The sequence below is a fragment of the Festucalex cinctus genome, chromosome 15 (assembly GCF_051991245.1).
Source record: "Festucalex cinctus isolate MCC-2025b chromosome 15, RoL_Fcin_1.0, whole genome shotgun sequence".
In the NCBI taxonomy this organism is placed as follows: Eukaryota; Metazoa; Chordata; class Actinopteri; order Syngnathiformes; family Syngnathidae; genus Festucalex; species Festucalex cinctus.
Window position 1 is genome coordinate 25,044,443 of NC_135425.1, and position 23,284 is coordinate 25,067,726.

At 39.3% G+C, this 23,284-nt stretch overlaps 1 protein-coding gene across 1 annotated transcript; it reads right to left on the reverse strand.

Moving 5' to 3' along the window:
* Positions 1-7,753: 7,753 nt before the first annotated feature.
* cwc27 (CWC27 spliceosome associated cyclophilin) lies at positions 7,754-23,259 on the reverse strand. The gene is made up of 14 exons (XM_077498051.1): positions 22,882-23,259; positions 22,688-22,784; positions 22,487-22,599; positions 22,214-22,357; positions 22,041-22,139; positions 21,867-21,970; positions 21,725-21,794; positions 21,566-21,645; positions 21,323-21,353; positions 21,121-21,242; positions 13,382-13,482; positions 10,775-10,884; positions 10,576-10,685; positions 7,754-8,072 (listed from the first exon to the last, which is right to left on the reverse strand). Exons 1-14 carry the CDS (start codon positions 22,921-22,923, stop codon positions 7,910-7,912), a joined length of 1,386 nt encoding a protein of 461 aa, XP_077354177.1. The 5' UTR covers positions 22,924-23,259; the 3' UTR covers positions 7,754-7,909.
* Positions 23,260-23,284: the final 25 nt, after the last annotated feature.

Here is a 23,284-nt window from a genome sequence, read left to right on the forward strand (position 1 = left end):
AAAAAAAACAAAAAAAAAACGCCTTACTATACATGGTTGTTTAAAAAAAAAAAACAAAAAAAAAAACGCCTTACTATACATGGTCGTTTAAAAAAAATAAAAAAAATAAAATGCCTTACTATACATGGTCGTTTAAAAAAAAAAATAAAAAATGCCTTACTATACATGGTTGTTTAAAAAAAAAAAAAAAAAACGCCTTACTATACATGGTCGTTTAAAAACAAAAAAACAAAAAACGCCTTACTATACATGGTTGTTTAAAAAAAACAAAAAAAAAACGCCTTACTATACATGGTTGTTTAAAAAAAAAAAACAAAAAAAAAAACGCCTTACTATACATGGTCGTTTAAAAAAACAAAACGCCTTACTATACATGGTTGTTTAAAAAACAAAAAAACGCTTTACTATACATGGTCGTTTAAAAAAAAAAACGCCTTACTATACATGGTCGTTTAAAAAAAAAAAAAATGCCTGGTTGTTTAAAAAACAAAAAACAAAAACAAAAACGCTTTACTATACATGGTCGTTTAAAAACAAAAAAACAAAAAACGCCTTACTATACATGGTCGTTTAAAAAAAAATAAAATAAAAAACGCCTTACTATACATGGTTGTTTAAAAAACAAAAAAACAAAAAAACGCTTTACTATACATGGTCGTTAAAAAAAAAAAAAAACGCCTGGTTGTTTAAAAAAAAAAAAAAAAAAAAAAAAAACGCTTTACTATACATGGTCGTTTAAAAACAAAAAAACAAAAAACGCCTTACTATACATGGTCGTTTAAAAAAAAAATAAAATAAAAAACGCCTTACTATACATGGTTGTTTAAAAAACAAAAAAACAAAAAAACGCTTTACTATACATGGTTGTTTAAAAAAAACAAAAAAAAACAAAAACGCTTTACTATACATGGTCGTTTAAAAACAAAAAAACAAAAAACGCCTTACTATACATGGTCGTTTAAAAAAAAAATAAAATAAAAAACGCCTTACTATACATGGTTGTTTAAAAAACAAAAAAACAAAAAAACGCTTTACTATACATGGTTGTTTAAAAAAAACAAAAAAAAAACGCCTTACTATACATGGTCGTTTAAAAAAAACAAAAAAAAACGCCTTACTATACATGGTTGTTTAAAAAAAAAAAAAAAAAAAAAAAACGCCTTACTATACATGGTCGTTTAAAAAAAATAAAAAAAATAAAATGCCTTACTATACATGGTCGTTTAAAAAAAAAAATAAAAAATGCCTTACTATACATGGTTGTTTAAAAAAAAAAAAAAAACCGCCTTACTATACATGGTTGTTTAAAAAAACAAAAAACAAAAAAAACGCTTTACTATACATGGTCGTTAAAAAAAAAAAAATGCCTTACTATACATGGTTGGGTAAAAAAAAACAAAAAAACAAAAAACGAAACGCTTTACTATACAAGGTGGTTTAAAAAAAAAAAAAAAGTCTTACTATACATAGTCGTTAAAAAACAAACAAAAAAACCCGCCTTACTATACATGGTCGTTTAAAAAAAATAATAAAAAACGCCTTACTATACATGGTTGTTTAAAAAAACAAACAAAACAAAAACGCTTTACTATACATGGTCGTTTAAAAACAAAAAAACAAAAAAACGACTTACTATACATGGTCGTTTAAAAAAAACAAAAAAAAAAACGACTTACTATACATGGTTGTTTAAAAAAAAAATAAAAAAATAAATGCCTTACTATACATGGTCGTTTAAAAACAAAAAAACGACTTACTATACATGGTCGTTTAAAAAAAAATAATAATAAAAAACGCCTTACTATACATGGTTGTTTAAAAAAAAAATGTAAAAAAAAATGCCTTACTATACATGGTCGGGTAAAAAAAAACAAAAAAACAAAAAACGAAACGCTTTACTATGCAAGGTGGTTAAAAAAAAAAAAAAAAAGTCTTACTATACATAGTCGTTAAAAAACAAACAAAAAAAACCGCCTTACTATACATGGTCGTTTAAAAAAAAAACAAAAAAACGCCTTACTATACATGGTTGTTTAAAAAACAAAAAAAAAAAAAAACGCTTTACTATACATGGTCGTTTAAAAAAAAACACAAAAAAAAACGCCTTACTATACATGGTCGTTTAAAAAAAAATAATAATAAAAAACGCCTTACTATACATGGTTGTTTAAAAAAAAAAATTTACAAAAAAATGCCTTACTATACATGGTCGGGTAAAAAAAAACAAAAAAACAAAAAACGAAACGCTTTACTATACAAGGTGGTTTAAAAAAAAAAAAAAAGTCTTACTATACATAGTCGTTAAAAAACAAACAAAAAAACCCGCCTTACTATACATGGTCGTTTAAAAAAAATAATAAAAAACGCCTTACTATACATGGTTGTTTAAAAAAAAAAAAAAAAAACGCCTTACTATACATGGTTGTTTAAAAAAACAAACAAAAAAAAACGCTTTACTATACATGGTCGTTTAAAAACAAAAAAACAAAAAAACGACTTACTATACATGGTCGTTTAAAAAAAAACAAAAAAAAAACGACTTACTATACATGGTTGTTTAAAAAAAAAATAAAAAAAAAAATGCCTTACTATACATGGTCGTTTAAAAACAAAAAAACGACTTACTATACATGGTCGTTTAAAAAAAAACACACAAAAAAAAACGCCTTACTATACATGGTCGTTTAAAAAAAAATAATAATAAAAAACGCCTTACTATACATGGTTGTTTAAAAAAAAAATGTAAAAAAAAATGCCTTACTATACATGGTCGGGTAAAAAAAAACAAAAAACGAAACGCTTTACTATGCAAGGTGGTTAAAAAAAAAAAAAAGTCTTACTATACATAGTCGTTAAAAAACAAACAAAAAAAACCGCCTTACTATACATGGTCGTTTAAAAAAAACAAAAAAAAACGCCTTACTATACATGGTCGTTTAAAAACAAAAAAACAAAAAAACGACTTACTATACATGGTCGTTTAAAAAAAAACCCAAAAAAAAACGACTTACGATACATGGTTGTTTAAAAAAAAAATAAAAAAATAAATGCCTTACTATACATGGTCGGGTAAAAAAAAATAAAAAAAAAAATAACGAAACGCTTTACTATACAAGGTGGTTTAAAAAAAAAAAAAAAAGTCTTACTATACATAGTCGTTAAAAAAAAAACAAAAAAAAACGACTTACTATACATGGTCGTTAAAAAAAACAACAACAAAAACGCCTTACTATACATGGTCGTTTTAAAAAAAAAAAAAAAAGAAAAAAAAAAGCATTTATTTTTATAGTCTTTGGTGTGACCCAGCCGGGGGATTGAACCCACAACCTCCCAGTCTCAGGGTGGACACTCTACCACTTGACCACTGAGCTGGTCTTTGAAGCGCCTGACTCTACATGGTCATTTTAAAAAAAACAAACCCAAAAAAAGGCCTTACTGTACATGGGCGTTAAAAAAAACGAAAAAAAATGACTTACTATACATGGTCGTTTAAAAAAACAAAACAAAAAAACAGTCTTACTATACATGGTCGTTTAAAACAAAAAAAAACAAAAAAAACGCCTTACTATACATGGTCGTTTAAAACCCCCCCCAAAAAAAACAGTCTTACTATACATGGTCGGGTAAAAAACAAAAAAGGTCTTACTGTACATGGTCGTTAAAAAAAAACGAAAAAAAATGACTTACTATACATGGTCGTTTAAAAAAAAAAAAAAAACGAAAAAAAAAACACCTTACTATACATGGTCGGGTCAAAAAACAAACAAACAAAAAAAAAAAAACGCTTTACTATACATGGTCGTTTAAAAAAAAACAAAAAAACAAAAACAGTCTTACTATACATGGTCGGGTAAAAAAAAAAAAAAACCCCGAAACGCTTTACTATACAAGGTGGTTTAAAAAAAAAAAAAAAAAAAGTCTTACTATACATAGTCATTAAAAAAAAACAAAAAAAAAGGCCTTACTATACATGGTCGTTTAAAAAGAAACAAAAAAAAAACACCTTACTATACATGGTCGTTTAAAAACAAAAAAAAAACAAAAAAAAAACGCCTTACTATACATGCTCGTTTAAAAAAAACAAACAAAACAAAAAAAGGCCTTAAAGCACAGCGCTGATGGTGACAAGCGCTTGGGAAAAGAAGCTGATGGAACTCAAGTCTTCTCCCCTTCTTTGTGGAGGTTGCAATGAACTTTTTCCTGACAAAACAAAATCTGCCGACTGAACTTTGAAGCACAGGCACGATGACGTAAACGAGGCAGAATAAGGGAGGATGCTGGTGATTTAAGGTTCCGGCGTGGAAGTTTCATTAGTGCCGTGTTTCACATCCTGTATTGAGCCCATTTTACATGTGAAAAATCTCATGGCACACCATCAAAAAATAATAATAAAAAAAATAAAAAATAAAAAAAGAACAAAACACTACTGTTTAAATGTTTGGGGGCCAAACTTTTGAACAGTCATGCATGTATTCAAGGCTTTGAACCATTTTACGCCTTTAGTCGACTGATAAATCACGTTTTTAGCATCTCGTCTTCGAATCGACGAATCGACTTACCTGTCTGCTGCCGTCACTGGACAAAAACTGCTCTGTGGATCGGCCTCATGTCCGGCCATCAAGTTTTCACACATCTGCATAATATGCTGCATTTGACGAAGGTGAGAAGTCGGACTTTTCCCGACTTCATAGCAGGAAGTATGCACGGGAACGCCCCTTTGTAACGTAACGCAGCATGATTTCGACTGACCAGAAAAACACAATTTCTCAACAATCTTTTTTTGTTGTTGTTTAAATTCTCTTCAAATGCTTTGTGGTCCAAAATGGAAGATTCCAAGTTGGCTATGTCCGACTTCCCAGAGAGAGATCAGAGAGTACCTTGCTAGCTTTGGCGATTCCGATCGCCACGACCCTTAACTCATTCACTGCCATTGACGGATATACACGTCAATGGGAACGGAATTGACTTAACTCCTTCACTGCCATTGACTGATATACACATAAATGGCAGTGAATGAGTTAAAAGGTTTGTACCAGCCGCGATAGGATAGACGGGTTGTCACTATCGTCACTGGTATAACTATACCAACAAAGATCCATTATTTGTCGTAAAACCTCTGCACAATTGAGTGAAATGGGATCACGGTGGTTGGGAATCATGGCTTTAGCCTGCTCTTCAGACTGAATTGCTGGAATGCTGTACCGGAATGGGCAGGTCACGGCTCCGGCACCTGCTATCTGCTGAGGTCCGCTTTGGGGCTCGGTGTTGTTAAGTCCTGCCAGAGTTTTTTTTTTTTTTTTTTCACACACAGCTGATGTCCAGACTGGACCGCGGCCGCCCAGATGAAAGCGTCACGTAGGAGAGTTCACGAGAAGAGAAAGTCTTTGGCTGCGACGGACTGAAATAAGGAAGGATTTTGGTACAAGAGGATACTCGCTATAAATCCAAACAAGTCACAATCCCCCAAAACTCAGTAAGTTGTCAGGAAAGTTCCAGGACTGCTTCAAAAGATGTGTTTCAACATACAAACTACAAGTGTGACACTTTCCCAGCCTTCTCTGCCACACCATCAAAGACAGACCACTAAAATCGAGGATATCTTTTGTTTTTCGAAAAACAACATCTCTACTCTGAACAATGACCTCATAAAATCATTACCCAGGCCTCAAACCTGCTTCATTCCAAACCCTGACCTCTTCCTTTGCAGACGAATCGACTGACCAATCAACGACATCGCTCGCGAAGCTTCGCGCCGCTTCATAAGACAGGCGGCAGATAGCGCCCATTCCGAGCTTGTGCAGGTAGCCGGGTCACCTCTACAGACTTCCAGGTAAGTGGATTACGTTCATAAAGAATCGATAGCCAATCACTTAGGCCAACGGACCGGAAAAACCACCGCCGTTTTAAGTTCGAAGGTCCGTCTGAGCAAGCGAGGGAGGGAAGAGCACTAAATCCTTCACGGGTGACTGACGAGCTTGTCCTGCTCCGAGAAACGACAGGCGGCTAATGAGGACAAATGGTTATTACTCTGGTGGCTTTCATTGACATGCCGTTCCGGTCCCACTGTCATGTCCTTCACTCGCAACATCCAGCAGGACGTCCAGTCTCGGCTTTGATGGCAACCTTGAAGTCACCAGCGTTCTTCAACGTGTTACTTCTTCTTGGGCAACGAACCAAACATCAACTCCAAAGGTGTCCGAAGAATGCCCAAGGACAATTTTAGAAACTGTCAAATAATTCAAACATGGATCGTCCTGAAGGTTGTATTCGTCCGTTGTGGCTTGGTGTCTTCCTATCCGTCTCCACTCTGGCACACTTTTCTGTTTGAAGCCACTTAAGACCATCAGGCTCTGTCCCGTGTGGGTGGGCGGCCAAGGCAGTATGAGAAAGAAAGCATCGTCCGCATCCAGCAGAAAAGGCTCCAAGGTTCCCATCAGGACTTTACAGTTGTTTGTTGATACCCGAGGAGAAAATGACAAGCTAACGCACGTCCAGTTTGCATTTTGAACGGACATGTTGATTGATACCAAACGGTTCCTCTGGGCCGAAGTCAGTCGGACTCTTTTGGGTCTTCTCATCATAACCAGTGCAGTCTGGAGAGACTTGCTTGTAATTAGGACCACTGAGGTGAAAATATCTCCCTTTGAGATCCCGTCACCCCGGCACCCTGTAGGTGGGCGTGTCACGTGACATCCCGACGACACATTCGGTGACTTGCACTGAGGGCTGCGGTGACACCTGCTTTAGATTAGCGGTGGCTAATGTAATATTAACTCCACTTCCTGTTCAATGTGCATGTTTAAGAAACATAATTCCAGAAGTGCGGTTAAGAAAAAAAAGGTGTATTATTATTATTATTATTATTAGTATTATTAATATTCTACATTTTTGTGTTTTACATAAAATATTCTTTAAAGGAATTGATGACTAAATAAAAATGAATAATGTAATATTAAAAAAACGTCAGTTCAAATTTTACGTTGACAGAAAAAGAGAGAACCATAAAAAGCGGAAAGTTACCAAATTTCCATAAAATTGCCAAAAATGTCAGAGAATTGAATAAAAAGGCACAAAAAAAGTTCAAAAAGTATCCATAAAATGTCCACAAAAACAGAAGAAATCCTGAATAATTACCATAAAATGTCCACAAAATTCACAAAAATGTCAGAATTGAATACAAAGTCACAAAATAGTAAAAAAAAAAAAAAAAAAGTATCCACAAAATGTCCACAAAAACAGAAGAAATCCTGAAGAATTACCATAAAATGTCCACAAAATTCACAAAAATGTCAGAATTGAATACAAAGTCACAAAATAGTTAAAAAAAAAAAAAAAGTATCCACAAAATGTCCACAAAAACAAAAGAAATCCTGAAGAATTACCATAAAATGTCCACAAAATTGACAAAAATGCAAAGAAAACAAAAGAACAAAACAAAACTGTCCAAAAAAAAGAGGCAGAAGCGGCCATGTCCATAAAATTGTCAAAAATAAAACATTGTCTAAAATGTATGAAAAATAAAGTAGGAAAAATTACCTATGCACGCACACATGAAATTTTTTTTAATCAAAAAACAGAAGTTGAAAGAAGAAAATGAATCTCAAAGTATTAGATACTTATTTGGCCTCAAATGGCTCTTTTGACAATAAAGTTTTCCGGTTTTGCTGTACAGTGAAACTCCATCCATCGTTCCAGACGATATAGCAAGACAAAATGACAAAAAAAATAAAGATCATTAGTACTCAATCGCAAGTCGTTTCAGTTCGTTAACCGTTTATTGTCAATTAATTTCTCACAAAAACACACAAATGACTCGCAAGCAGCAGCCCGAAATCGCCGTCACGACCACGGTGAGCTTCCCGAATCCGGATTGGTCCGGTTGGAAGCCGCAGCCCACCGGCACGACCTCTCACCTCTTGGCTTTCTTCTCCTTCATGATCTTCTTGCTCTCCTCCCGCCGCCGCTTGTTGACGGGGTTGCGCGGGTCGTAGATCTCAAAGGTGTCCTCGTCCTGCATGTTGGCGTCTTTGACCTTGCGGGACTGCTCGTCAAACTGCAGCACGTGGCCGAGCCTGGACGAAGACGGGAGACGGTTTGCCACGTCACTTGAGTCACAAACAGGAATATTCAAGTATAGAAATAAGCGGTTTCGCCTCGCCCGTTTGCGGGTCAGAACTCGTATTTTGATCCTCAACACACGCTGAATCGCAAAACTGAGAATCAGATGCCGGTTCATTGTTGTTTGTTTACTTTTGAGATTTTTTCTTTTGTTTACTCTGCCTTGCATTTGCATTTTCAGGATTGGAACACCCACGTAACGAGGGGCGTGGAAACCAAATAAAAAGAGAGGGTGAGGAGAGGAATCTTCAGAGAGTGCAGGAGTGAATTGTATCAAGTCAGTTCCGCTCTTCTCTCCTTTTTGTGCCGTGTTTAATAGATGGCAAACCTGACAGCGTTATAGGGGTGACTACAGACAGAATCTCGAGGACAAGTACTATAACCTGGGCCAGAATTCATGACTCAGTTGATTGTTGATGACATTTTTTGACGCAGAAACATATGAAACAAGTCAAGGACTTCGGCTTCCTACAATTCATCGTTGGCGCCCCACTGGAGTGCGGATTTTGAAGCAATCATTTTTATGAAGATTTCCAGTATACAGGCAAGTCTACTTGCACCAAAAAAAAAATTGTTGGAAGAACTCGAAGGGCGAATACAAGAAGTTACGGCAGTTTTTGTGCATTTTCGTTCCTCCGATGCCTTACAAGATAACCGATTGTCTTAGGAAATTGTCCAGTTCCACAAATATTTGCCTTTTTAAGCCCCAAGCGATATGACAACTTTCAACACTGAGACCGAAAACAATCAAAGGAGAGTTTCCAACTTTCGTCATTCCAGCTCGCTTCCAATCCACCAGATTATGAGACTTTTTTTTTTTTTGTCTTTTTTTTTTAAACATCGAAAATTGACTCCTGCTCAATTAATAAACACGAACATCGATCAAAAAAAATAATAATTCATTGATGGCTGCCAAATTTTCCACGATATTCCTAACTGGTATATTTACAAATCATGCACCCAGAGTCCATTTTCAAAGGGGTCCATTTTGGACCGTACTGGACGTTTGTGAGAAAGGGGCTACGGCAAGACGGAGGCTGTGACGCAAAAACTACAGAAGCATCCGCTGGTTTATTTTTCTGGCCTTGCTCACTCAAGCACGAGAAGGTGGGGGTGGGGCTTCTTGCGCCGACACAGATGGAATAGTTTACCTCCTCTGTCCCAGACTTGACTTCCAGTGTCTGACCTGTTGTAACCCACATTCTGAGTGCGCTGCTCCTGCAGTGGCACACGCTTCCCACTGCTGTTTTTCCAGGAACCCCCGACTACCCCCCCCACCACTACAGTCCTTTGCCATACCTGGCGGGGGGGCGGCGCGGCGAGGTGTCTACCAACCAAGGCTTCTCAAAAATTCATTTGCCCCCCCCCCCATCCTCGAAACCAACCCTCCACTCACACACACACACAATCCTGGAGACTAATGGCAACAACAGATTGTGTTATTCTAAATCTCTCATTCACACACATGGTATTCATTTCAAACTGGACTCGCTCTTAAGATCTGCGCCGAAAAGCAGAATATGAGAGGCGAGCACAGCGTCAGGACCCATTTCCTGGCGGCGGCCGGCCGACGGACGGACGGACGCGTGCTCGTACCGTACGTACCCCCTGAACTTTGGCACGCTTTGAAACGAGCGCAACGGTCAGACTTTTTTTTGGGGGGGGGGCGGAAAATGACAGGTGCAAGTACGCGCACGGTTTGGACCCGCGTAGGCAATATTTGTATTTAAAAAAAAAAAAAAGTAGTATACTTTTTTTTTCGTGATGAAAGAAGATACTTTGAATGATGAATTTGATAACTTCATTATTTTTCATGTACAATTAATACATTTCACTCATTTGCTCCCAAAAAACATATAAGAACGTTGTTTTAAATATTGCCATGGTCCCTAAAATATTTTTTTATTTTTTATTTTTTTAATGCTAATGCACACAAAACGCTTTGATGCGGCCTCCGACCTGAATAGGTCTCTTAAAGCAATAGTAGTTATTACAAAAAAGGGCCAGCAGGTGGCAGAAGAGTATAAGAAATCAACCAGGGCCATGTTGCAACAAGCCGTTTTCAACAGGTTTGCGAATTATGATGAAATTTAGCTATATTCTAATGCGAATTTCTGCAAAACGGAAACAGATAGAAATCTATTTTTAGACTTTAATCTTTCTTTTGGTAGGTTCCATGCTTTTGTAGCAATAGAACCCAATATTCTGTGGGCCTTGCAAAAATCAGTCAAAATCCAGTGAAACAGTCGGGAGTGAATTTAATAAAAATTTTGTATAAAAAAAATAAATAAATAAAAGCTGGTGTAAAAATCAGTCAAAATCCAGTGAAACAGTCGGGAGTGAATTTAATAAAAATTTTGTATAAAAAAAAAAAAAAAAAAAAAAAAAGCTGGTGTAAAGTGTGTAAATCCGATTTAAAAACAAACGCACGCAAGGTCACATCATTTGGCCGCTCACCATCCTTGGTCGTCGTCCTCGGCCAGTTCCTCCACGTCCGCCTCCTCCTCCGGCGCTTCGCTGATGGCCGTCGACAGCTTGGACTTGAAGCGGTTCAGCAGCTCCATCGTCTGGTTTGAGGAAGTCACAGGTCAGAGGTCAAAGCCGTCCGCCGCTTGACACATGACATTTTTTTTAATTTTTATTATTTTTTTTTTACCTGTTCCTCTCTGCCCGAGCCTTTCTTGCGCTTGTCTTTCCTCTGCTCCTCATACTTCTTCCTCTCCTCCAGATACTCGGCGACGGCCTCGCTGGTCGGCTTTTTGCTCTCTGGGGCAAACCGGCCCGAGGTGTTACCCGACCAGCAAATGACGGCAGAAACCCGTTACGGTTATGGAACTTGATAAGCAAGCGGGTCTCTTATTTGGCTTTTTTTTTTTGCAGAAGCTGCGTGAAAGGGGGTGACCATTTACATAGCTGACAACTCTCGCCAACAACAACAACAACAAGAAAGTGTTACGCCCGAGAATACTTTTTATTTTATTTTTTGCCGCACCTCCTGGCGGCAAAACGTCTGGCGCGAAACGCCCGACGTGAGGTCAGCGAGCGGCAAGACGAGACGAGACGAGACGAGACGAGACGAGACGGGCCCGGCTGGCGCGCAGACGCGGCGTGATGTGATGTTTGTTGCGGGCGCATGACAGACGGACGTCTTTGTGGCCAACGCTCGCAAACAAATGAGGTAAGAAGAAACCGCAGCGGGGGCCAGATCCAACAGCGCTCGCATGCTTCAATGTGACGTTAGTTTCAGTATTAGTTTTTGTCTTTTTTCTGTTATTTTTTTAATGTGTATTACTTTTTTTTTTTTTTAAATGCATATTACTTGCATTTCGGCTGAGTTCAATGAAAAAGCAAGACGAGCCGAGCCATTAGAGCCAAAAGTCAAGCAGGCAAATTTGTCGCCGGGCAGCGACGTCATCAGGTGCTTTTCTATTGGCTGCTGCAAGATGATGTCACTCCTGTGCCTTTCAAACCTCTTCAAAATCATTCACAAAGGCTCATGTATTCAATTAAATGGATACTTGAACTCACTGAGCCATTTTCAGCAGTAAAAAGTTCATATTTTGTCTACAATTAATGTGGTAACGTCATTATTTTTCATGTACAATTAATACCTTTAAAAACTTTTTTTTTTCCCCTCTTGCTGTCGACTGATGATGACATCACCTGAGTTGAGGAAGGAGGTAACGACCAATCATGGTTCAGTTTGCTGACCAACCCAAGAAAACAGGTGAGCCATGATTGGACGTTACCTCCTTCCTCAGCTCAGATGATGTCATCATCAGTCGACAGCAAGTAGAAAAATTACTCTTTAAACGAATTAATTGTACATGAAAAATAATGACGGTACTAAATTAATTATGGACAAAATATTAAGACGAAAACAAACAACATTTTTGCTATAATTATTGTTAGTTTTAGTTAGTTTCGTAAACATAAAATGTAGCTTGTTCGTTTTCTTTTCTTTTTTTTTTTTAAATCTTTTTCGTGTTTATTTTATTTTGTTTATTTTGTTAACGAAATTGTTTTTTGAATTTGAGTTTCAGTTTTCGTTAACTAAAATAACCTTGATTGCAGGACATTTTTGCTTCAATTATTGTTAGAAACTCGTTTTTTTTAAAAGCACTCTTGTTTTTATTTTATTTTGTTAGTTAAAATGTTGTTTTCAATTTTTGTTTATTATTTCATTATTATTCGTGAAAGGGGAAGTCAACCTTAATAAAAAACATTTCTTGAGAATAATATGTTATATGTGAACATGACATTCTAACTAATATTACATTTGTGGAATACGAATTATGCGGCAAAATCCAGCCTTTGTTATTTATCTCGTGGGGGCGGCCATTTTGCCAACTTGCCGTCGACTGAAGATGACATCACAGTTGCTCGGGAGCAACGACCAATCGCGGCTCACCTGTTTTCTGAAGCTGAGCTGCGATTGGTTACAGTGAGACCTGAGCAACTGTGATGTCATTTTCACCCGACAGGAAGTGGCAAAATGGCCGCTTTCTGATATTGATAAAAAAAAAAAAAAAAAATGCTGCTAAATTCATATTCCACTAGCGCATCTGGAACTTAATAAGACTAACCAAGATAATAAAATATTCCTTTGGTTGCAAGCTCTTGTTTGCTGCTTCAGTAAAAATATTTGGGGTTTGGAGCGTAGAGGAGATTTTGCAACGTCTTTTGTTGTTTTTTTGACACTTTAAAGACCTGATGATTTGTCAATGACTTATTTGAGAACAATGAGCGGCACGGTCATCATTTATTGCAGCTATCAAACATTTTCGTGAAGCGCCCCCCCCCCCCCCCCCCCCCCGGGAGATTGATTCCATCGATTCTTTATCCTCCGCGATGAACGGCTAATATTTACTGCGGCTTACTGAGAAGCTGCGTAGATGTTTTTATAGTTGAGTAAAAACAATGTAGAAGACAAAAATTAGAAGGAGAAAAAATTTCTACAGCCATCTAATTGTGAAAATGCCAAAAAAAAAAAAAAAAAAAAAAAGTGAAATTGGAGAAGCTCGTTGGGGGGAGAAACAATAGACGTCTGCAACTAATTGACACAATCATTGGCTTGCTCGTCTGTCTTAGTGACCATTTAGTTAAGAATGCGGCGCGGGACCACCCGGCTGTCAGAGAGTTTGCTGGGGGCCCGTAAAACATCATTAAAATGTGCCACGTTGCACACTGTGTTATCCGTTTATTTAAATAAATAAATAAATAAATAAATCAACAAAAAAGTGAAGACGCACGGCCAACATACCCTCCTTGACTTCATCCATGGCGGGCTTGGGGCCATCTTCTCTTTGCTTCAACGCTTTCAGCTCCTTCTTCAACTGGCGAACTTCCTTGCGCAACTCTTCGCTGGGGGGGGACAAAAAGAATAAAGGAGCACATTTGGCATAGCTGGACATACCAGAAGCCCCCCCCCCCCCCCTCAAAAAAACAAAAACAAAAATCACTGGTTTCCAAACTACAGCCTGAGGGCCATTTGTGGCCCCCCATACATTTTGTGGTGGCCCGCGGCATATACCAAAAATGTTCATGTTAATTAATGTGTCAACTTCATTATATTTCATGTACAATTAATACCTTTAAAAAGTCCATTTTTCTACTTGCTGTCAACTGATGATGACATCACCTGTGCTGAGGAATTAGATAACGACCAATCATGGCTCATTTTGCTGACCAAACCAAGAAAACGGGTGAAAAGGACTTTTAAAAGAGACTATTTGAAGATGAAAAATAATGAAGTTGCCACATTAATTATAGACAAAATATTAACTATTTACTGCTGAAAATGGCTGAATGAGTCAAGTATCCCTTTAAAGCAGGGGTGGCAAACTGCGGTCCTCGAGGGCCGGTGTCCTGCAGGTTTTGCAGATTTCCCTACTCAAAGTGCAGCTGATTCCAATTAACAGGCTCGTTATCAGGTTTCTGCAGAGCTTGCTGATGAGCTGATCATGAATCAGCTGTGTTGAAGAAGGGAAATATCCAAAACCAGCAGGACTGCTGCCCTCGAGGACCGGATCTCGCCACCCCTGCTTTAAAGCGTTAGAACACGGAAAACGATGCTTCTCGTTAGCCTGTGTCTAGCCGTTTGTTAGCATTGTTTGTTAGCATGAAGCTAAATAGGCTTTCCGAAGGCAAAATCTCGAGAGGAACACGTAAACACAATACAACAATACTCATATCGGGGACATATTCTTGATCCTCCCCAAAGAACGACTAATATTAGCGGGCTGTGCTGCATTTCTATTTGCATGGGAAAAGTTGACTCTCAATCCCAGCCAAATTTGAGGCTGACCAGCGTCGCGACCTTCCAACCGTACATCGTCGTTATTCACATGATTTGTGGCGCTACGTGTCTCGCATTTATGAGTAACATCTCCTCTTTTTTTCTTAAGTGGTTTGCGGTGTGGAGGGAAACGTTCGTCACCGTGTACAGAAGAAGACCGTCTTCAAAACTGCCGACACCTCTCTTCAAATGCGGAGCTGTTACATAAAGTTTTCAAGCAAAAAAAAAAAAAAAAAAGTGGCGAGCGAGCCCCTTTTTGACCCGCAGAGCCGAGCTGACCCACTTGGCGGGCGGCCACGAAAAAAAAAAGCGAAGCGGCTGCCGGTCAGGTCGGCCCGCGCCGGCCTCTCGTATGACGCATGCTCGCAGATGTTCCGCCGGCCAGCCGAGCGATGATGATGTTTTGGGAAGCCCGACACTTATTGTGTTGCTGCACATGCTCTCAAAGCTCAGGTAAGCCGCAGCATCTGTGTGGGGGGGGGGGGGGGGGGGGGGGGGGGAGCAGAAACACGCGAAGCATCTCCAGACTAAACAACGATCGCGTTTCGTTTCTGACGTCTGCTTTCTCAGACTTTTTTTTTTTTCTTTTCCCTCCTATTAGATTGTCTAGCTCGACTTTATCCACATGCAATGCCTTTGACTTACAAGTTGAATTTGTTACGTGAACAACTCTAAACACTTGTACCTCAAATCTGCCATCACGAGTAATTTGCCAGCCAACTTTGACATGTTGCATGCGTTCAGGTCCTCGTAAGATTTTGAACGAGGGCGTCTGACGGCAAAACAAGATACATCTCCGTGGCGACGGCCAAGCAATCGGCGCCATGAGGCGGGCGCCAAATAAATAAATAAATAAATAAATAAATAAATAAAATAAAAAAGGGAAGGAGACCAGAAAGGGACTGGAAAAGCCTCGACGACATCTGTTTGGACGCACCTCAGGGGTCCCGTGAATTCCTCTGCAGACAACACAAATTCTTTGTTCTTTGTAATTTATGCAAAATGCCAAATATCGACATCGGACTTTTTACAAATCTTCCAGTCAGGATTTGTAAGGCATCATAAGGTAAACACCAAAATTTGCTACATTCGCAAGCATTTGTCGCTCTAGTGAGATACAGGGAACTTTTATTACGCATTTATTTAAAATTTCACTTTATAAATAAAAATATGCTGACCCTGGGAACTCCCTACACTTTTTTTTAATTAGAATTAAGAAATCATGTTGGAATTTTGGGGAACTTTATTTACAGTAGGAAACTTTAGTGAACTATTTCCTTGCGTAGTTTTTAATTTAGCTTAATTTAGCATTAAAAAATCTGTGGGGAAAAACATGGCCCTGGTTGATCTCTTATACTCTGCTGCCACCTCTGTTTCTGTTTTACGGCATTTAGCATTAGAATATAGCTAGGTTTCATCATTATTCACAAATCTATTTAGAACTGTGAGAAAATCAGCTTGTTTACAAGATGGCCCTGGTTGATCTCTTATACTCTGCTGCCACCTGCTGGCCGTTTTTGTAATAACTACCATTTGCTTCAACCGTTCTCTGCAGTTCAGAAGCTGCAGCAAAGCCTTCTGTATGCTCTAGCATAAAAAAAAAATCCCACAAAAACATAAATACGTCTTTGGTTCACTTAAAACATTTAAAATAGAACGTATTTATACGTTTTTGAGTGCAAATGAGTTAAAATTAAAAGTATATATATATATTTTTATTTCAACGCTAATATTTCCTCTTTTACTGCAAATAAATATCATCTTGAAACATCTGTTATCGGTCTCCTTCACTACTAATAATCTGTATAGGCCAAATATCGGTCTAATAAAACATCCCTACATAGTGAATAGTAAGTAGGGAATGAATTCATAATTCCAAACATAGCCACAATGTGATATAATGTATGGTGCGTTTGCACTGTCGAAAATCAAAGGCCCGGGAGGAGGTGACGGCTCCGTGCAAACATCTAAAACGCGTCTGCTTCCATATCTTTTCAAGATACTGCGCAGCTGCTGTCCTATCAGGATGAAGGAAAAAAAAAAAAAAAAAAGGAGTGAAAATCAAAGAAAGAGCTGTGGGTGATTAACTTTTCATAAAGAAAGCATATGAGGGGGACTGGCGCTGACCCAACGACTCCCCGGTGATTCACAACCTCCAGAAAAATCGACTCGTGTGTCTGGCAGGAGTCTGAAGCTGACACGGGAATTTTACCAAGCTTAAAATAGCCACGCGATGACTGCGCGCCTCGTCGAAAAGAGTCGATCACGAGTCCCAAGGTATCGGTATACTCGTCGTTTTTGGACGTCTCCGAATTCTCGGCCGTCCCCCCGTGAGAAATCAAGGCCAACTGTTCAAATAAAGCGACTGTTGAAATGAGTTAAAAAGATATATGAAAACAAGTCAAACTTTACACCTCGCTATGTGCGAGGACGCCCGCAAAAGGATGGCGGCGACGGCGGCATACCCGTAATGACGCAGCGAGTGATGCGGACCGAACGGGCCGCATGAACTTGCCTTTTTTTTTTTTTTTTTTTAATGGGGGGTAACTGCGAGCCGGAGAGCAGGAATCCAAACCTCCACGCAGGAATTTGCATGACTCGGCAGCAGCCATCCAGACCGACACGCAGCCCACCGCGGGTCCCTGTTTTACAACGCCGTCTGCCTCGCAAGGATACCCCCCCCATCCCTATCTGGCCACCGCCATAATGCCAGACAGCAAAGCGTCAGCAAAATTGTATACAGTAAGCTATAGTGCGGTTTTTATTTACAGCCTCTATGGGAAGACATTCGTCCTAAAGGCAATAATACAAAAACGGTGTTCCCTTGCTATAACGTGGTAAAGTTAAAACACTTTTTTTTTTTCCAGTACTTCATCCAGCTTTAATTTAGTGCAGTACTATTTACTGGTAAAAAAAGGTTTTGAGTACAGTAGTCCCTCGTTTATCGCAGTAGTAGTATTAGGGACCATATTACGCGTGTGAGGTTAAGGTACTATTTTTGTCCACTTGGGGTTGCCATCGTCACGTTCTACACTACAGAAATAACAACAACAACAACAAAACAAACAACAAAGATTTGTGACTTTGAATGTGTGTGGCTTTAAAAGGCGGGGCTTGGCCTGGTGAGTGACGTGGGAGTCGCCGAAAGAAGAGAGACTATAGTTTATATATATATATATATATATATATATATATTATATATATACATATATATATATATATATATATAAAATAATAAACTAATAAAATAAACTAAGATTATGAGTAGGAGCAAGCGGGTTAATAAAATGGATGGAAGCTTATGAGTCTTCTTCGCCCGAACTTACGTCTATTTTCCCGCCACTCTTATGAGGCGCTCCCTCTAGTGGCTCGCCAAGTAATTGCTCAATAACTCGTGAACAATGGAGCCATTATAGTGGATTAATATGAACTATAACTATCGCGATGCTTGCATAGACGTATCGATAATCTATCGGGAGACAATTTATCACGATATCGTCGCACTCCGAGTGACCAGTTTTACAGGAAATTTTCAATGGGGCTAGCAAATAAATAGCTTAGGAAAAAATATTAAAACAAAAATTGGAAAAACTGTGTGAACAAGCGCTAAGGAATATTTTACAAAGTGTGTTTTCACAAGTTGAACGATCTAAAACATGTCGGAGAGGTAAAACTATATAATAATGTTTTGCTTGACATTGCACTTTTTTTTTTTCTTTTTTTTTTTTTAAAGACTCCCAGACGTGCACGTCTGTCTGGAAGCGTTTCCAAGCAGCCGGGCCAGGGGGCGAGCGCCCCATGCGGAGCAGATGTGCTGCGCCGGGGCCAGAGTTCTGTAAACCTGGCAGCTCCCAAACGTACACAATCCCGCAGCCAAGCGCTGGATTATCTCAAGTGGTTTTCCACACACGCGCACGCACGCACGCAAAACGAGCCTCGCGAATCCCTGCGAGGCCTCGGCGCGAGTGAGAGCGCGTCGGCTCGCCTCCAATGAAGCCGGCGGAGACGCGGCGGGTCCCGGCGTGATGTCTGATGACCCGCTTTGGGATGCGGACGATCCAGGGCGGGCCGGCACCGACTCGTGTATGTTGACGGTGATGTAATACAACAAAAATAATATGATGGTTAAGGTAAGGTTAGCAAAAATGTTGGAGTCCGGGGACCCATTACATGCAAAAAATAGAAATAAAAAAATCCAAGGACCCTCTAATAATCCTAACGCCAATTAAACATTACGACCATGTGTACTCTATACCACAGCAATTTGTCTTTTTTTGTTGTTTTTAAACATTTCAGTCTAAATCAGGGGTGTCCAAACTTTTTCATTTGAGGGCGTCATACAGAAAATCAGAAGGACGCGAGGGCCACATAATGTTATGAAGAGAAATTGTATTTAGTTCTAAATAAGTCATAGTCCAAATAATTTATTTGTGCTTTTGCATATTTAGAAAAATGCTACAGTACATAAACTAATTTATTTGTAATATGGCAGTAGGGTTATTATAATTTTGGAATTTTTTATTTTAATTTTTATTTTGTTTTGAGTTCAAAATCCAGCATGTTATTAATCAAGATCAGAAGGCGGCCATTTTGCCACTTTCTGCCGAGTGAAGATGACATCACAGTTGCTCGGGGCGAAGGGAACGACCAATCGCAGCTCAGCTTCAGAAAACAGGTGGGTGGTGTATTGGTCGTTGAGCCCTGAGCAACTGTGATGTCATCTTCAGTCGACAGCAAGTGGCAAAATGGCCGCCCCCGTGAGGTGGATAAAAACAGCTGAATTTTGCTGCTTATTCCACAAATGCAATATTAATCAGAATGCCATGTTTACACTCGTGAGGTTACATATAAATATATAAAATGTTTAAGGTTGACTTCCTGTGTTCCAGGTTTATATTTTGTGCTATATTTATAGTTGATACCATTTATTAGAGGCCATTATAAACATTTCAAGTCAATTTTTCAGCAGTGGATATGAGCTGCGGTTCCCTTTGGGCGACGAGAACACGCAAAAGCCCGAATCAAATCAAAGCAGTTGACGGTGGCAGAAGGGTTGGTTGGGTACGGTGGGGGTGATGGAGCACCCCCTCCCCCGCTGGCTACCCCCCCCAAATACAACAATGCCCCCTTTGTGCAGAACTAACAGTGTACCTTGCAGCCTGCTCTGTGATGCCCTGCCAAGACAAACCACTGTGTTGGGTTACAGTTCTTGTAGCAAAACAATCTACGCTTGTGTTTAATAAAGTACACTGGGCCTGGCTGTCAGTCAAGCGCGCGCGCACACGCGCGCACACGCGCGCAGCGGATCCCATTAGCGCTAATGAGAGGGGCGGGTTCGATGACGCACGCCGAGAGAGGGCTACCTGTCGACGAGACGAGCGCCGCGGTCGCTTCTCCCGCCCTCATCCGGCGGGTTGAATTTTTTTTCATCGTAATTAATCACATGACTTCAATTAGTTAACTCACGATTAATCGCAAATTTTATATGTGTCCTAAATGTGCAATAAAATATTTATTATAGTTTTCATACTGTTTTTAACTCTGACTGCCAAAAACGTTGAATAACGATTAGTAAAATCACGATGTATGCTGCCATGAACGTGAAATGACGTCATCTGCGTTTTTTTTCTTTTCTTTTCTTAAATGGACGGAGCAACGTCTAAGTGCAGCGCTGCCTGGTCAATGGGTTGTGGAATCAAAAACACCACCTAACTATGGCCAGCAGATGGCAGCATTGTCTCTTTTCTCTTTTCAATGGGCTGCTGATGGATGGAATTACAATGAAATGTGACAGAATCTGATGAATGCTCATAATCAGTGAAATGGCCTGCTAGCTTAATGCTAACAAATAACGGGAAACGCAATTGGCATGCTAACAGGTAGCATCGAGAGTCACAAAATGCAGAGGATCGGGCCCCCCATGGAGGACAGACGCATGATTTGTCGGAAATATGTCATAAATACACCCAAGCAAAACAGACTGCTCTCCTTGCCCAAAAGCAAAGGCATCACTGAACTTTGTAATACACTGCAACCCTAATACACTTAGTTAAAACAAAATGTTAATATCATTTATTTATTTGTGCAATAGTTTTTTTTTACGGAGAGGCCAACAGCTGACTTTGATTTGGTATGTTGTAATTATGCGGCAGCAGTGTCGTAATTACCGGCATGCCTGAGTAATGTTCCAAAAATATTTTCCATTTGACTGTAGAAACATATTTATAAAGTAATTAGGTAGTGCTAATACCACATTAAAGTGAATTAAGAATGAATATTTTTGGAACGTCCAACCTAAAATACTTGAGACTAGTGAATAGTACGCATTAAGTTTCGCATGGTCAAATTTAACAGGCACAGTTAAATTAAGAGCGACAGCGCCCCCAGCAGTGGGTTGCGGGGAGTACAATTGTAACAGGGAGAGGAAAAGCCCCTTTGTGATATGGTTTCGTTGAAAATGTTTGCATTTAAATATCCATCCATCCATTTTCTTAACTACTTGCTCCTCACAAGGGTTGCGGGGGTGCTGGAGCCTATCCCAGCTGGCTATGGGCAGTAGGCGGGGTACACCCTGAACTGGTTGCCAGCCAATCGCAGGGCACAGCATTTGAATATACAATTTTTAATTTTCTTTTGTTGTATGTGTCAGTTTTAGACTTTTTTTTTTTTTCCCCCGCCCCCGATAGTGACATTTGTTGTCATACCTGCGGCTGGTCTTCTTCCCCCGCTCCTCCTCATCCTGCGGCTCGCCGGCTTTCCCGGCGCTTGTCTCCTTTTTCAGCTTGGCTCTGACCAGCTCGCTCATTTTCTCGCCCTCGTCGGCCTCCTGTGGGAACGCGACCTCGCACGTTTAGATGATGTTTGATGAGCTTCTTTTTTTTTTTTTCCAGTTCGAATGGGACTTACCTCGGCTTCATCTCCAGATGTCTTCTCTCCTCTTTAGAAAGAGAAATATGATAATATGTAATCAATTTTGCATATTATTATTACTATTATTAATGTTATTAATAGGGCCCGACTGACATGGATTTTACAAGATTACGATATTTAGCAGAATAAAATTTTTGCCAATTTTAAAAGATCTAACATCATCTGATCAAATCAACTGGCCGAGTTATTGTTCGGACCATAATTAATGAATGCTATTACTTATCGACAGCCGGAACGGAGCTCAGTCTCGGATCATCCGTCAGGAGGTCGTGGCTGCTTTTGCTCTTTCCTTTCAAGCTCTGGAGACGACGACGATGACGACGACAATTGTGGGAAACGGACGCGAAGCATGGTATGCTAGTAAACGGCGATCTCTACCTGACTGGCTTGATTGACCATCTCCTCATCTTCTTCGGCCTCCTCGCCGAACGACAGCAGGCTGAAGTTCCTTCGACGATGGACAAGTATATAAAGTGGAATTGTAAACTAAACCCATCTGTTCATATACTAAAAGACTTACTTTGTGGCTTTCGACTGTGATTTCTTTCCTTCCTCTTTTTCTTTTTCCTTCTTTGCTTTCTTTGTTTCACGTGGCTCAATGTCGTCAAACGGACAATGCAGCACCTAGAATATACAAAAAATAAATAAATAACAAAAATCAAATGATTGAATTGCAAACGTTTTAGGATCTTACTTCGGCCGTTCTAATTTTGTGGGGATTCACAGGTCTCTCGTTGCCGTCACATTCCACGTCCGCCAACCTCAGCATGTTATAGACCGTGTCTCCAGTCACCTGAAAAGCAGCGTTTTTTGTTTGTGTCAGACGTCCGGACGCGCAAACGAGAAACAGCTCCCTTTCAAACTCACTTTGCCAAAAATGGTGTGCTTGTTGTTGAGCTCATCAGCGCGCCCCAACGTGAAGAAGAACTGGCTCCCGTTGTCGTGCGTCCCGGCGTTGGCCATGGCGACCAAACCTCTTCGATTGAAGCGCAGTCTGGTGTGAAACTCATCCTGAGGGTGAGAGCAGAGAAACAAAAAAACAAAAAACAAAAAAAAAAAGTTCTGCATGTGATTTTTGTAAATAATAACTGCAGAGTGATTAAAAACGTGAGTTTCAGGACTTCATGGAAACATTCCAACCTTGAACGTCCTCCCATAGATGGACTCTCCTCCTGTGCCGGTCCCAGTTGGATCTCCACCCTGAATGATGAACTCAGGCACCACCCTATGGAATATCGTCCCATCGTAGTAACCTTTGGGCCACAATGCAAGAAAAAGACATTATTCATGGAACTGTGTCAATTTGATGACTTTAAATGGCAATTGTGTGACTATTTTTACCTTCCATGCACAGCTGCACAAAGTTCCTACATGCTTTTGGAGCTTCTTTGGCCCACAGCTCGATGTCAATTTCACCGGCGGAGGTCTTTAACAAGACCTTGAACGAAAAGTTATGTGGATTAGTCAAGCATATTTTAGATGTAATGTAACTGCCATAGTTGTAGTTAAAATGTGACATATTTGTGTCCGCTCACCTTTCCATTCGTGGGAGGTTCTTGAATGTATATATTGCTCATTTTGTGGACAACTGTTCTTCCACACTATTTTTTTTAAAGCAGCTCTTTACACTTTTAACATACAAAATGCTGCTCTATGGAAAAACAAAAGCCTAATTTGCGATACTTCTCTGCCTGCTGTGTTGAGGCCGTATTGTTTACGTCCTTGTGTGAGGGGGGTTGACGACTTAACGATTATTTTTTTCGTTATTAATTTTTAATTTACCCAGCATTTACACTTAAATAAACTTGAGTTATTTTATAATATAATTAATAAATGTGTTTGGCTTTTCCGGGTATGTTGATGTGCGTGTATTGGCGACAAATACGCAACGAAAAATCTAATTACTCCCCTAAAAAAAAATGTGTTGGTTTGACCCAT

What these genes read in the sequence shown, in the direction of transcription:
- cwc27 (XM_077498051.1), bottom strand. Translation starts at nt 22,923, where the DNA reads ATGAGCAATATATACATTCAAGAACCTCCCACGAATGGAAAG. An exon ending in TCACAGTCGAAAGCCACAAA is followed by an intron (nt 21,795 to 21,866) that starts GTAAGTCTTTTA and finishes CCATCGTCGAAG; the next exon opens with GAACTTCAGCCTGCTGTCGT. An exon ending in TCCGTTCCGGCTGTCGATAA is followed by an intron (nt 21,354 to 21,565) that starts GTAATAGCATTC and finishes CTCTTTCTAAAG; the next exon opens with AGGAGAGAAGACATCTGGAG.